This window comes from Falco cherrug, chromosome 4 (assembly GCF_023634085.1).
Source record: "Falco cherrug isolate bFalChe1 chromosome 4, bFalChe1.pri, whole genome shotgun sequence".
NCBI classification, from domain to species: Eukaryota; Metazoa; Chordata; class Aves; order Falconiformes; family Falconidae; genus Falco; species Falco cherrug.
This window is the reverse complement of record NC_073700.1, coordinates 80,096,727-80,113,061: the sequence shown is the minus strand read 5'-3', so window position 1 is coordinate 80,113,061 and position 16,335 is coordinate 80,096,727. Positions and strand designations below refer to the sequence as shown.

Genomic DNA, 16,335 nt, shown 5'->3' with positions numbered 1-16,335 from the left:
AAAGTTTAAGAAATCATACATACATACATACATACTAGGAAGCTAAACAGACTGAAATAACAGGGTCTTGTGATAGCCACAAAATGTGCAGTCGGTCAGTAAGTTGTCTGTACATAAGGAAGTGACTAATTACTTTATAGCTGTAATTTGCATATCAATACATTTAAATCAGCATACAAGAACAGTGTCCTTACTATTAAGGTGAAGAAATTCTGCAAAGACTAAGTTTAAGTGCAAACTTAATTTTCGCTTTTTCTGCAATTAACAGAGGACTTTGTGAAGCAGGCAAAAGGAAAAGCTTGTACAGCTCTTCAGTTCAGTACTGTGTTTCCCAGCTTTTTGCTTTAGCTAAACTACATATTTAACACAAGTAATAAAGTATTAACCAGAGGAATGGGAATTCATAAAAAAAACCCAGATCATCAATCAAACTGAAATCCCACAATTCAGAATATCCAAAACATAAGTAATCTTAAAATTATTATGAATAGAAGCTGCATAGCAACAACTCAACCATCATTTACCGTGTTTCTGATTGGAATTTTCTTCGGTTCTGGTGGCACATCCTGAGGAACAAATTTCACTGGTTCCTTAATCTGCCTTCTCGATCTTTTGGTACCATCTGGCAAGGTTTCCATGGCAATATCAGCCTCCATGTCACTGCTACCTGCCTGGTCACACTCTGAGCACTGCCTGCAAAGTGGAAGATTTTCTATTTAATACTGCAGTCACAAAAGCAGAAAAAGAAATGTATTGAAGTGTTTGAGTTTAAAATAAATTCAGAAGTCAACAAACCAAATGGACACCTAAAGAAGTACATTAAATGTATCTAATTTTAAGCAACTAAGCAAAAAACATGCAAGGCGTTCTTACTGTTGGATTTTTTCCTGATAGTATTCAAACTTTAAAAACAAAGATTTTGAAAGTAGGATTTAATCTTCAAGAAAAATGCAGCCTATTTTACCATTTGCATCCTACCATACCCCCTTTTTTAATGGTGTCCACTGATCTGTAATCTATTCATCATTGTAACTGCTGCTGCTGTTTAATCTTTACAATGACAAGCTGCTGAATTCATTCTGGTGAGAGCACTCTTTAGTGGCAGGGATTTAGAAGACTTATCTGTTACGAAAATTAATTTTAATATGTATTTTCTAAGGCAGTAGGCTTTAAATCTGAAAACAGTTAAGAGACAATTAATGATACGAAAGCTGGAAAGTTAACAAACTTTGAACACCAAGTTGAAAAAAACACCTATTGATTTTTTGGAAAAGTACAAAATCACAATCAACTTCAAAAGTGAACAGATGCTAAGGTAATGCTATTAACAGGCTTCATGACAGAATTAACAAGATGGGAATTCATCAAGTTTCATTCTTATTCGCAGAAAATATACATCTTATGCAAAGTCATAAATGCAGATGTCAACTAAAAATATGTTAATGAAAATTTAAAAATTATACCCACTGATAAGAGCCATTTTGTAAATTCCTTCTCACACTACACTTCCAATTGAAAAAACAATAAATCCTTTCAAAATCCAATTCAATGCTGTTCTCATATTAAACACGTTCTTTTTATATGTATGTATTTATAATACTAACTAAAAAAAAAAAAAAAATCAACATTATGTTCTGCTATTAATTGGCATTAACAGGAATACACACATTAAAAAGAAGTATATTTGCTTTTTAAGGAGAAAACCAAAATACATCTTTAATTATTTGAAGTTAAATGTTAATACATGCTTGTGACGAGAAGGCATACCCATCCTGTATCTAAACAAAAACACAAGTCAGTTATGTATGTTATGTCTGAGCTTATTTCTTCAAAGGTACATGTTCAACAGGAACAGTTTTTCTCCTATGAACTTCAGTAATGGCTAACACAGTATCAACTCCATCAACCTTCCATGTTTTCTAATTCTTTTAAACTAATCTTAGTAGTATAATGTCAGACCTCTCCCAGTTATAGCCAAAGACAACAGCAGTCATGACAGTCCACTAGACAGAGCAGTGGCTACCAAGTCAAAATAGAGGGGACCTAATCCTGCCCTGTGTAATTTATCAGTGTAACCTTGGCTAAGTCAACACCTTTCTCCTTCAATTTTTCCACATGTAAAATTAAGGTAATTGTGGCTACATTATAATGTTATGAAGATTAATCACTTTTTATCTCTGAAGCACTTGAGGCACAGGTAACAGGACATGCTAGTGCTATTTGCTGGTCTAGAAAAGCAGGAGTACTACAGGGTAGATTGCAGGAAAGATAACAGTGTCTCTCCTCCCTCATATGAAGACTTTTATTAGTAGCCTAAACACAAGAAAGTAATTTTATACTGGTTTTATACTTTGCAAACAATTTTGGGGCAGCATACAGGTGCGTCATACTCTATTTTTCCTCCTCTTTACAAACCTCAGTTCACCACAGACACAGTACCTGTTAACATTTCTAGACCTCTTTAGGACATTAGAATATAAAACCAATAGAAAAATAGAAGGTATAATAACTTTCACATCATGCTACTTTTTACAGTTACAGAATCACAGGTTGGTCAGGGTTGGAAGGGACCTCTGGAGACCATCTCGTCCAACCCCCTGCCAAAGCAGGTTCTTCTAGAGCAGGTTGCACAAGATCACATCCAGGCAGGTTCTGAATGTCTCCAGAAAAGGAGACTCCACAACCTCTCTGGGCAGCCTATTCCAGTGCTCGGTCACCTTCAAAGTAAAGAAGTTCTTCCTCATACTCAGACAGAACTTCTCATGTTGCAGTTTGTGCCTGTTGCCCCTTGTCCTGTTATCTGTCACTACTGAAAAGAGCCTGCCCTACCCGCCCCCCCCCCCCCCCCCCCCCCCCGCCTTTGACACTCACTCTTAAGATACTTGTGTACATTGCTAAGATCCTCTCTGAGTCTTCTCTTCTCCAGGCTAAAGTTCTATGTTTACATAAATGTATGTGCATATACACACCCAAGTATGTATACACATGCACTTACATAAATAAACTAAGGCTCACAGACCAAACTAATATTATTGTAAGATTTTATGGAGAAAGTATTTCCAATGATGTAACAGCAGAGAGAAGCTTCAGAGATAACAGCATTCCCTCAAAATTTTATGTGTCTGCTTAGCTAAAGGTTACTTGGTGTTCTTTACTTTTATACGATACATTTTCTTCAAGTTCTCCAACTCAAATCTCTAAGGAGATTTCCTGTTTGGTAAGCATCAGAGAGCACAGCCCTCCATAATAGTGCAGCACCAGTCACGCCATTAATTTATGTAATGGAAAACACAAATGAAAGCACTTAGTAAGATCTGCTTATGCAGATGTAAACAATAGCTATGAAAGTGTTCAAAAATATTGTGATGAGCATTTTTTTCAAAAAGATTATCTTCCCTGTTATTATGGTAAAAATAAGTACTATGTATAAATTTAAAAAAAATAAGCATTTGACAACTGAAGAGCTGCATTAAAAACCTGAAGTTTGTATAAGACAAAAAAATAGTAGTATGATTTTACAGTAGTATTTGGAGTTGGGAACCCAGGTCTTGCAGATCTATGACGCTGCACCTGATTTAAATCATTCCCGTTCTTTAGCTCTGTGATTTTAAAAGGGAAAGATACTGTTTTTCTGCTACATAAGTTCAGACAGTTGTACAGAAAATAACTATGTAGATCAGTAAAGTACTGTAGTTTTATTAGGGCCCTATTTAAATATAAATCAATGAAGTATTTAAACTTTGATGTTAGTGAGAAAGACACGAAACACCTCCACCAACAGATGAGGTACTGCATGCAAGTTCCTGAAACTCCACTTTTATGACCAAGCTTGCTCTGAAACAGGTGATGCAAGTCTCACAGCAATCAAAATGAGAAAAGAGCACGATAGACAAAAAGTAAGCTGCAAAACCATAGTATGGGTGGTGTGTAGGTGTGTGTGTGAATCGCAAAACAAAACTTCATAAATACACCAAAAGATGAGGGGGAAAAAGTGAAGTTAGAAACATGTACTTATAAGCAACCTCTTGACTTACTGGAATAGCCTCTACTATCACAGGCAACCACATCTTCTCTACCCTATTATATAGCAGGCAAGTTTCAACTATAAAGTAGTTTGGTTCTTAGCTTCCATGGGGCCCGCAGAAAAGCTTTTAAAGACACAAACTCCTCTGACTTGGAAACAGTCGCCTAACTTTGAGCTCTTCTTACAGTGGTTCTTGAATTTTAAAGAACTCTTTTCCCATTCTGCTGTTTATTCCAAATATATTCATAGAAAGCAGCTAAATGGCTGCCCTTCCTTTTGGCTACACTGAAGTCATGCTCATTTATTTTCACTTCTTCAAGTACAATCAGTGAATAGACAACCTACCACTACAGGTCACCTTTCCAACTATTCCAACAGTCTTTGACTACCCTCAAATTAGCAAGTATTGCCACACAGAACAAACAAATTAACAAGAGAAATGGTGCCAAAGATTCAACTTCTGTACACAGGTTTTGTTTTGCTTTTAGTCTGGACTTGCCTGATCTAGACAGAGAAAATCACTAGTAGGCAATAATACGCCTACTGCTAAAAATTACTGGCAATGTTTGATCCATCAAGAAATCTCAGTGATGACCTGAAACCTTTCAGTATACAGAAAGTCTCTGATTAAGTGCTAAAAACCTACAGAAGAACAGAAGCTGCACCGTTTTGTGGTGTTTTCAATCTGACTTGGTACAAGAATCAATGACATCAGGGATCCCTTCCCATCTCACAAAGTAAATGGATCTTCTCAAATCACTAGCAAAAGACAAGAACATCAAATGAAAAGGAACACACATTATTAATTTTCAAAAATTATGAATGGTCTAGGCTAATACTGAAACACTGGCTTTGTGTAACTGCATCATGCGTGTCTCTGCATTACCTGGTGGTGAATATATTTTTGAGCATGGGCAGCTTCAAGAAACATGTGAACCTATAACGGGGCTTTACTTCAGGGCTTTAGTAAGACTCAAAGACCAAAGAGGGGTTTCTGTTCATGAAGTTTTAGAAACTGATGCCATGAGCCATTTAATTTAATTTACATTAATTTACGAAGTGAAAAAGTGAACATCTGAATCACTGAGAAAACAAGGAGGGGAGGGATAGTTTGGACATGGGCTGTTTTCTTGGTAAAGCAGCAATGAGAACTGCAAAGAGAAAACCCTGTTACTTTAAAAAAAATAGTAGAAATTATGACATTATGATGCTTCCTTATGCCGCAGCTTTACACTTAAAAAAAAATCTAAATGCACTGAACTGATGTGCCTGGCACATGGACACTTGTGAGATGATGATAAGAAAAGCTGAAGAAACACTGAACACCATTCTTTTATAAATGAAAGCCACCAAGTTAAAGATCTCACAAACAGGCCTCAAAGCCAACACACTGGTAAACTTAACATGATTCTGCTTTTGGTTTTGCAATTTAAATAACAAAGCCAACAACGTCTTTGCTATATGAGACAGAAAACCAGATAAAAACATGAAACTATTTTATTGAAAAAGTAAGACCACAAAAATTAGGAAAAAATTGATGTTTTTTTCAATTATCACATGAATTAGACTGCCTTAACTGTGTTATGGTACATAGTTTCAGAGTGGCTTGCGTGATGAAAATACAAAGGACTCTGTCTGAACAAGACAGTTTTCATAATCACAACTGGGCATTATGCTGGAAGGATCGAAGAAACCAGCACCCTCTGCACACAGAGCTTACTGTGAAAAGAGTAGATTTACATCTTCTGTGCTGAGTGAACACTACTACAGTGCTTCCAGAAAACCGCTCTGTCCTCAGTGTTTAAAAAGAAAAACTATACAGTTATTACTTAAGAGTTTGGCTTGCTTTTATTTAAGAGGAAACAGGTCTTGTAGACGTATTCTGTGATAAATCACTTATTGCAATATTTACAAATAATTAAACCACTTTGAACTTGAGAAACACGGACCTATAACTTTAAGACACCAATGCTCTGGTAATTTGAATTAATCACACATGTAGAATGGTGTACTGGAAGGGGGGGGGGGGAGGGGGGCGGGGGGAAAGAGGACTGTTCTTATTCTGGAGATAAAAGACAGTACGTATAAACCAAAAATAGTTTGTTAAAGATTTTCAACGAGCATCTTTCAGACACCAAAGGTACTGAAAATTTGCCATCTGTAATGACCCAAACATCCTTCAGTTAGGACAAGTGACAAATATATTAAAATGTGTATGTTATATGCAATATTATATTGCACTTACACTTACATAAATTAATAATTTTACATCTTTACCCAATGACTCAGGATGAAAAAAAGAATCAAAACATGCTGGACCAGTACTGAATGAGTAGGGTCAGGAATGTGAATGAATGTCCAGATACTGAATGAGTGTCCATGGGACTAGTGGTCAGGAACTCCACAGCTCATTCTGCACAGTGGCAAATAGTCCCCACAGCAGTGTTACCACTAAAGAACTTGGCCTTCCAGAACAAAATTAAAAATACCCGAGTCTAATATAACTGTTCGTCCCTGTTTGGTTCATCTCAGTCCCCAGCATTTCGTATGCTACCAGAAGTTATCACTGTTTTTCAGCAATCTCATTTCAATAGAAAGAGCTAGTCCCTGTTGGTAGCTGCCAAGTTATTTTCTTAATGAAAATGTCAGTATTTCACAATCTGATTTTGATTCATTGCATTGTCTGTCAGCACTTGTACACTGTTTTTGTATCAGTTCAGATCATTCTCTACCAGGAAAATACACAGTTTGCAGTCCACCCAGAATGGGCAGGAGCATAAGAGCATACAAGTTGTCAGAGAGAATTACAAGACTTAATTTTATGATAACATGTGAATCAGAACAATACTCTAGTGTTTAATCAACAGGATTTCTAAGAAACTGAACAATTTCAGCTTTTTAAATAGAAATATGCCACAGCATTATACTTTATGATTAGAACCGCTGGTCTACTGTGAAAGTACCACAGTAAAACAGATAGTAATCAATGCTTTCATGTTTTATTAAAATAGTTATTATGCCCTTCCCCTAGAAATAAATCCATTTGAAATGAGAACAAGCTTTTAAATTGCTATGTTACAAACAATTTCTTTCTATAATATTCAAGATGTATAAATGTTACTTTGGAGAAAACTGTCAGGCCTCTGAATGAGGGGAATTCTTATTGTAAAGTGCTAGAAACCAGTTTCTAATAAGCTGTGAGACATGAGTGCTCACTGGGTCTAAACTCTTCCTATGACTTCATTAAGACTAAAATCATTACTTCCTTTTATAAACACTGAGATAACTAATTATAATTTGTGCTTTCTTTAACATATTAACTTTTAAATATTAAATATATTTTTTCTTACCATTACATGTAATAGTGGATTTAGTTAAATGATTTCAAAATCTTTTTTTCTATACTGTAATTTAAATTTATATTAAATGCTGATCATGAAATGGAGAAAAACTGTAACTATTAACTACATAGCATCACACACATAAGCTGAATCATTTGGCATCCTCAAACACAGCATAAAATATGAAACATATGGAATAAACTCATGCTAAACTACCCACCCAATATTTAAATAAATGTATGTTGATAAAGTGTATGACTAATCATCAAACATTTTGTAAAGGCTCAAGTTAGCAATTATGTGTAAATGATTAGCAGTGATAATAAAATACAAAGTAAAAACTAAGAAACAATTACTTTTAACTGTTTCCTGCTTACTATTTTAAAAGGACTAAAATCAACATTTTTCACCATTTTAGTTGAAGTCTTTCAACCTGCCTAACGGTTGAAGGAATTTCACACCTATACCCATTTACCCATTTTCTTAACTTTTATCTTTTTGCATTCCCACTATATCCTATACAAGTATCTTAAGAGTACATGGGCCCCACATAAAAAAAAATAAAATACACTTTTCTTCATAGCTTAATCAAAAGATTAAAATTGTAATGAAAAGAGCGGGAGGAAGGGGGGAAACCCACAGAACTCTAACTTGGATTGAGAGTCCATTCTATATGCTCTGTACTGATCCCAAAAGAATACATAAAGGCACGTTCAATGATGAAAAGAATGCAATCAATACAGCTCAATTTGTCTGCTATAATCTTACACTCCAGAATATGCCTTAGATAATCAGAAGTAAAAGCTAAGCATGTGATCTGAGATATAATTGAAGCATTAAATTCTCAACAAAGATAAGTTACAGCTTTGCAATGAAAGTGTTTTACCACCTAACCTGACGTATTCTGCCTTTAACACCCGCTGAGAACTGTAGTCTTACAACTTTTGGATGGATGGCTTTAGTGAGCCTTTTCAACTTGTTTTAAAAGCAGAACAAAAATCAAGATCCTCCTGTGCAAATGCAGAAGCTACCAAAAAATTAAAAAAAAAAAAAAAAATGCTTCCATGTAACATCATTACTTCATAAATTTGACCAAAGAGCTCAGAATGCCTTTGAAATAATGAAAAGCCAAACATTATGGACTACATTAAATAATTAAAGCAAAATTAAGTTCAGAAAAATATTAGTGATGGTGAAAAACCTTTCTGAGATTTTCAGCTTTTAAAGGAAATCTCTACTAACTGAATTTACTTGGGTAAATCCAGGTTTTGTCATTTTAAGATACTAAAAAACAGAGACATCTCATTTCATACTGGCCATCGTGCTCTTCTCACAAACATCAAAACTACCCAAAAAGATGACCTAACTAAATGTTTTATGGAATTTGTTAAAAAATAATAAAAAAATATTAAGAGACATATGAATAAAAATAGAAACCAAGATTTCTCAGATAAAAAAAGCTTTATACTATTCTGATTTGGTAAGTTAATGTTCAGACAAGGGGATAATGATTCCTGGAGGTGCTATACACTAACCTCTTGTGCAATGAAACCTGCTTCTGAATAACTGCTTCTAACATAGTTCAGAGCAGTTTGGAAACATGCAGAATTTTAACACAACACAGTGACACACTCATTTTATGACAGTTTGGAAATCAGCACCTTTACCACATTATCAGTTCTTCATTGTTCCACTTAGCTTTTGTTTTATTCCACTGGCACAAAAAGACTTTTAATCCTTGGAAATGTAACTGCAATTAATACAGTAATGCATATGCTTCTGCCATTGCAGATTTGAGTAATAAGACAGAAGTAAACCCAACTGACTTCCTGTATCACGAAAAACTGACCTACTACTTACAAGTTTATTTTGAAGTATTTACAAGTATTTTCCTAAAAATGTGGACACAGAGTTGCACAACTAGGCCCTATGAGAAAGAAAAGACCAAGCTTTCCATTTCCTGAAGGCAGCCTATTATCTAGCAGCATTAATAATCACAAATGAACTCAAAAGATAAGAAAATTAAAGCTATAATCTATTTCTACACAGTGGCTAATAATGAGAAAATCTTCACAACTCTTTTTTTAACTGTGAAATATCACTAGTAATAACCTGGAAATAAAATGACTCAGTTCAGATTGTGTTATAACAATTTCTGAAACACTGAGAATGTGCAAGTCTATTCATGTTTATGTTGTACTTTAAGTACAGGGATAGCACAAGACAACACATCAACAGCATTCTTACCAGTAACTGTTTTTGGTCTTCCTCGGCATCCTTGTAAGAGGTGGATCCAGACAACCAAGATGATAATGGAGTTTACATGTATCACACAGTAGCAGTAGATGTTGATCATGGTTCTTCTTGCAAATTCCACAACTTTTAATGTGGGTAGCAAAAAAGCATTATAATTACAATTATAAATAATAAATGACACATCCCAGCACATTTCCCAGTTTCAATACCAACATGTGGCAACTTCAATTTGAATGCATCATTTAAATGCATAATTATTTTTAAGGAGTTTTTACTTGTATACAGTACAGCATAAAAGACACCTAATATAGTTAACTTAAAAATAAAATGGCTTTCAACCTAGTATTTTGAGAACTTCTAAGCATTAAGTAATCACTTGATACTTCAACAAAATTTACCAGTGGCAAATAGGAAAAACACCATGTGTGCCATCCAAATGCTTAAATAGAAAATTATGCTGCTATCATCAGTCTTAACAATCATATGCTTACTTTAATAATGCAAGCTCCTTGAAATAAGTCTGTGCTGCTATTACATTGGGCAAGGTATCAACTCATAAGAAATTAAATGTCTGTTTTATTACTATTTTTTTACTGGAATTGAAATTTTAGTCATTTCAAAAAGATCAGATGTCCATTGATTCCATTATAAAACGGGAGGAATTAAATTACTGGGTTTGAATGAAACAGAACTAGTAAAAAGCATTAATCCTATAATTTGTTCGTGTATACTTGCAAATTGCCAAATCCTCAACCCATCGCCGTGTGCTCGAGCTTTCCACCCCTCACACCACTAGAATTAACTTTCACTTATGTAACGAAACTTCTTCATTTAGCTTGCTAGCTGGACAAGATACTGCCCACTTGCTATAGCTGGAGGCCTGGCTTCTATTCGGTAGATAAGCAACAGACCATGCCACTTCTCAGCTGGTGGCAAGAAAAAAAGATCCAAGACTGTCTGTGTAATTTGCACAGTCATACTCTGGGACCGTAGTATATGTTCCACTATTAAGCTTAGTTAAAACCCGGTCAGTAGCTTCACAACTTATACAAGAGGCAAAAGGTGGAATACATTTTATTTTATTGGGAACTGATAGAAATAGAAGTAGGGATATTTAAAACACAAGATATCCCAAAGCATTTGACAACCCATCAGCTCAAAGTAAAAATTCTTACATGAGAAGTCTTTTATGCACCCAGCCACTGTGACTAAAGAGCAGCAGCACTGTTTGCAAAACCATGAACACAGATAATTGCATTCAAAAGACAAGGTGGTCAGTTAAAAACTTTCACATTACAGAAACAAAGGACCCTTCTATTTCAACCATAGAGTCACCTTTATCCTTAAACCACTGCCTTCAAATTAGCAAAAATACCCAGCCCTTAGTGACAGGTGCTAAGATGACGAATTGACTACACAAGTATTTTGTTAATCAAAACTAAAGCAAACAATTTTCTCTTAACACTTTTGTGAAACTGTAACTTACTATATATTGTATCTATTCTGTCAAGACTTCATTACTTGCCTATAAAGTATAGCTGGAAGTGTAGATGTCTTTTGTGTTCCTCCTTCCTTTTTACTTGGTTTCCTTTCCTTAGGAGCACGTAAAATTGCTGGTATGTTCAATTTCTATTGGATTTGAACAAATGCAGTACACATGAGTCTTGAGACTTTTATAAAGAATACCACTCCAATCTCAGTGCATGAAGAACAAGACTCAAATTATGAGTGGGAAATTACTTGGCTAGCTATTTTACAGGCATGACCAACTACTGAAGTTTATCCCAGTATGATTTTGTAAAACAAAATAATATACTCTTTTTTTAATTTTAATAAATAGAAACCACATTTAAATACAAGCTTTTACATTTTTTCTTCAAGCTTCAAATACAAGAATGCATTTGTCTAGGCAGCTGAAACAAGCAAAGGCAAATTCACAAAACTGACAGAAGAATCTAAGGCAGTTTCTTTTCCCCCACATTCTGGCTACACTGGTGCTCGATAGGTTAATTAGAAAAATTATCTTATTGGACCAAGCCCTCCACAAAGCAGACAAGATTCTCTTTGGGTTTCTACTAATCTGCAGCATGCTAGCTTCTCAGACAGCAACCATCTATCAAAGTCATTTCTCAGCAGCCCCGTGGGCCTGCATCTGTTCAACCAACTGGAAAAAAAATGTCATGCAAGCTGTGTAAATGTATTCTACTCAACTTTTATTGCTTCTTTTCTTTCTAATTTAGTAACATTTGCACCAGGAAATATATTTGTGAATACTTACTAAAAGACATCTTAAAAAGGAGGGAAAAAAATATCATTCATTCAAGAGCTAACTTATGTAAGAATACTTCTTCACAAGTTGAAAAGATAGGCAGACAAACAGAACTGGAAAAAGCTAGCATACTTTAAGAACCACTACTGCATAAAGAAAGGGTAAGTTTCATTTTCTGAACAGCTAACTCAGCAGTATGAAAGTGCCTGGCAAAATTGTGACCTAATTTTATGTCTGCATTTCACAATGAACAGTTTCTTCAATCTTCCTTAAAATCACCATTGGAATTCATTTCAATATCGCTCTGACATCTAAGATGTCCACTGCCATTTAATATGTTTGACATAAAAAAATATATCAGAAACTACAAGACTCTACACTTCTCTTTTCCCTGTGTGTTTCACTGAGAACAAAGATAATTGCTGGCAACAGGAAGTAATCCAAATCTTCTCCTCTCCTAGATATTTTTATTCATTTGACCAAAATATTCTGCTCTGTCCAGTTAAAAGCCATCCCATACATACTGCAGTTTTAAAGGTTTATACCTTAGAAAAGCCACAAAGAGTCACCATATCATTTGAAGCCTACAGTAACTAAAAAAAAATGCGGAGACAAAAATGGTGGGATTAACTCATGCTTCACGTTAAGGTTCATCACAAATGACAGGTCAATCAGTTATATCAAATGAAAGAATTCTGCAAACAAGATCACTTTTACAACAACAAAATTAAAGTTACAGGTTCCCAGTAGGTGGTTTGCAGAAATCTAGGTATTTCAACCAGGAAACATCCCCAGAGTAAAGCCTGGGTCTGATCAAATCAATTTATTCAGCCATAGAAGTGACAGACAGAAAGAAAAAGGCCTATTATTGGAAAACCAGGCCTGCCTATGAAGAACTGGAGGGGAAAAAATAACCAACCTGTCCAATGATTCTACCCAGCAGAGTCCAAATGCCTTGCCCTTCACTTCGCAGTTTTCCATTCATATTTTGTAGCTCTTCCAAGGACTCACAAAGCTGAAAAAGTAAGAAAGAAAAAGAAAAAAAATAAGGCCAGGAATGAAAATCCATTTATTTAATAAAATTCATTCAACCTCTTACCTATCTAGACTATGTTATTTATTGTGGGATTAAAAAAAAACAACGGAACTCATGTCAGTATAGCTGAGACAAGTGCAATCACAGTTTAACAGACCTGATGAAAACATGGGCAGCCACCTGTTTTGTAAAGATCTGAGGTGTTTCAGATTGAAAATAAGGTTTCATGCAGTTAATTAGAAAGGAAAATAAAATACAGCAACATCTTCCTCGTGTTATCCTTGTGTTACTTAAGCAGTAAGATTGTAACAAGTAACCATATAAATGAATTAAAGCTCTATATTGCAATACCTAAGAACACTTACTCAATCACTCTCATAGAAAGAGATACAATTTGTTAAAGAAGGTACACAGAAAAAAAGGTTTTATTCTCCTAGAAGAACTGCTGGTTAACACCAGCTTATACAACCTATTAATTTGGTTAAAAGTCAAATCTCCTTCTCCTGTACCATGTTTGGGCAGTTCACAAGGACCTGTTGCTTCATTTCCATGTGTTCTCAACACACCCCCAGAATTAGTAGCAACCCTATTTTCTGTCACCACTAACAACAACATGACAGGTTGCTGAATTCAGCAATAATTGCAGCATGTCATCCATCACAAAAAATACAGAATTCCTATGTTGCATTTTAAAATATTTAAAAATAAAAATAAATAATATTTAGTAAAAATGGAATCAAAATGGAATTAAAATTATTTTTTAACCATGACAACGAGTTAATAAAAAAAAAAAATTAAGCATTTGGGGGAACAATGCCATCATTTGTGGGCCTCAAATTCCCTAAGCTCAAACAAAACCAGCAAGGGACACTATGGATGTGTGAATACTCACTATTTCAGCCTGAAAAATTAGCCAAATCATTAAATCTAGGATGAACACAAGTGGAGTTGGAATTAACATAAATAAAAAGTCTTGTCAACACTCCTGACAACCCTACATTCCCAATTATCAAGTAGGGTTCCAGAGAACCAAGCAAGTCTAAAAAGAACCTAGAACTACACACAAGCAAAGCAAAGCAAAATAAGGGGTGATTGGTGTGGTGACAAAATCTGTTGTCTCAAAGTCTCAAATTAAATGCATATAAAGAATGAAAACCAGAAGGGCCTTAAGACACAGTTCGTTCATGAGGGACCTGTCTGTTCATGTGCAATTTGTTACTGCAGCTTGTGGTGAGGTCAGTTAAAGAACTTGTGCCTAGCCAACATATGACACTTTAGATGTAAATTCTATTTGTGTGGGGGGCTGCAGACCATAGAATATTTTTAAAAGAAGAAATGTATTTTTAAAATGTTACTTTTAAAGAAAGAATAGTTTGTGACTTTCTTTCCAAGTCATTTTGTTTGGAAAGAAAAAAGCCATCGAGGTTAACAGTAGCAATATTAAAACAGTTCAACAGCTTATTATCCCTTTTTCTTCACCTTATTATACTCCACATGAAGCTTTTCTTGCTCATTTTCTAATTTATCCTTGATATTCTTCTGTTCAGCCATATTCTCCTGGATTTGAATCATGCGCATATTTCTCTCTATTTAAAAGAAAACTGCATTATTTCCAATCCTTGGATATATTCTCAAGTTTTATGCACTGAAAAAAACAGAAGCAATAAACAACAAAACAACAACAAAACTACAGCCTGTAGGTTGATTACACAGACTAAGTAGAATGAACAGTCAAGACATTTACATTTTGCTGCACAAATAGTAGTTATTTAAATGGTGAGCTTTGATCAGCCACTGGCAAACAGTCCCAAAGTCACACAATTCCACATAGAAATGGAGGAAAACATAAGAAAAAAACCTGATACCAAAAAGGTACCTAAACTTCCACTCCCTTCTTAGCAAAGTTAAGCCTCCTGTTTATATTGGACAGATTTTCTTCTTTTCTAACATGTAACTAACTTTCTGTGTAAACAGAGATACCAAGCAATAATATACCTGACCTAAAATGAAGCCATCACTCATATTTATCTATTAATAACAATGAAATACAAGTAAAATAAACAAGCCAATGAATTAGCACAGTACAAATACAGCAAAGTTATGATTCTTCGTTGAGAAAAATACGCAGTTTTCATCCTTACCAAGATAGTAATTCACAAAATCAGCAGTGAGAGCTGGTTGTTTATGTTTTCTTCTTCCATCAACACTGGAACTAGTATCTGAAGTATCCACCGGAAAAATGTCTGTACTAATTCCCATTAATTCGGCTTTGCGCATAAGCTTACGTATGGCTGAGGCACTGCTAGTAAGTGGTCGTGGCAGCTTCTCCCTGGGAACCCAGGCCTGAGGCCTGGTGGTGCGGGCCAGCTCCGCCTTGGCACGGTACTGCTGCAGCCTGGCATTGATTCGAGCCTGCAACAAAGAATTCCATATATTAAAAACACGAGGAAACATTTCATGATTGGTATTGAGTTACATCCTTTTGGAACATACCAGCATTTTATTTTCATTTTAAAAACCACATGATCTAATCAATGCTATTTTCATTCCGGAACTCTACAACTCCAGAAACTGCTACTGATACAGACATTTCATTTTACCTCAAAACACATACCCAAATAATATTATCCTTTCACTGGGTTTTGGAGCTATGCACAGGATTCTTGATGAGGTTTCCCTGCCAATGAAAGTAACACAAATGACTGCTGGCTTTCAGACAGCCCCTTCTACTAATGATGATTTGATGGGACTGTGAAAACTCACTACTGGGAAAAGCCTTGGCTGACCTATCAACAATACATTTAGATACACTTTAATTGGTATCTATGAGAGCAATAAAAATTGATGAAAAGCATTTTTGCATTATTTGACATCCTTTCGTAGGAACTCCTTTCTTAACTCCGTATCTCTTTATAGATGTTAAACTAGCTGATTATGTGCCAAACCCACAACCCAAACAGAAGTGAAGTAGCCAAGAGAAGCTCACAATATGTATTGTTGATGACATCTGTATATTTGTGACCATCTGGGAGCTCTACACCAGAAGATCAAGTTGTTACTGACAGTTGGAAAACACTGTCTTGCAGGAACTCTATGTAGTGGTAATTCTGGCAGAAAATTACATCAACATACAAATCTTCAAAGGCAAAACTCCATCTATCACTTAGAAGCTGTTTACTTGCCTGCAAAAAGAAGAAACTAAACTAATCCAACTGCCCCACCATATGGTATGAGATACTCCTGACAAAAGCAAAAAAGCATGCATATATATACATGCTATGGTTAAGGAACTTCCCTGATTACAAACAGAATCATTGAAGGTCATGTTACAAAGAGTTTAACACATGCTACCTTACTAGGTCTTGAACATTAATGACCAAGAAACACAGCAAATGTGGCTTGGAAGCCA

At 35.2% G+C, this 16,335-nt stretch overlaps 1 protein-coding gene across 1 annotated transcript in view; it reads right to left on the bottom strand.

The window, feature by feature from the left end:
* Positions 1-16,335, bottom strand: part of PHF14 (PHD finger protein 14) — a 173,923-nt gene that overhangs the window by 111,408 nt on the left and 46,180 nt on the right. Inside the window, exons 9-14 of the mRNA XM_055706704.1 lie at positions 15,068-15,338; positions 14,406-14,512; positions 12,810-12,905; positions 11,147-11,250; positions 9,613-9,744; positions 525-693 (exon numbers count right to left, since the gene is read on the bottom strand). Coding sequence (XP_055562679.1) covers positions 525-693; positions 9,613-9,744; positions 11,147-11,250; positions 12,810-12,905; positions 14,406-14,512; positions 15,068-15,338 — 879 coding nt within the window. The remainder of the gene's footprint in view (positions 1-524; positions 694-9,612; positions 9,745-11,146; positions 11,251-12,809; positions 12,906-14,405; positions 14,513-15,067; positions 15,339-16,335) is intronic.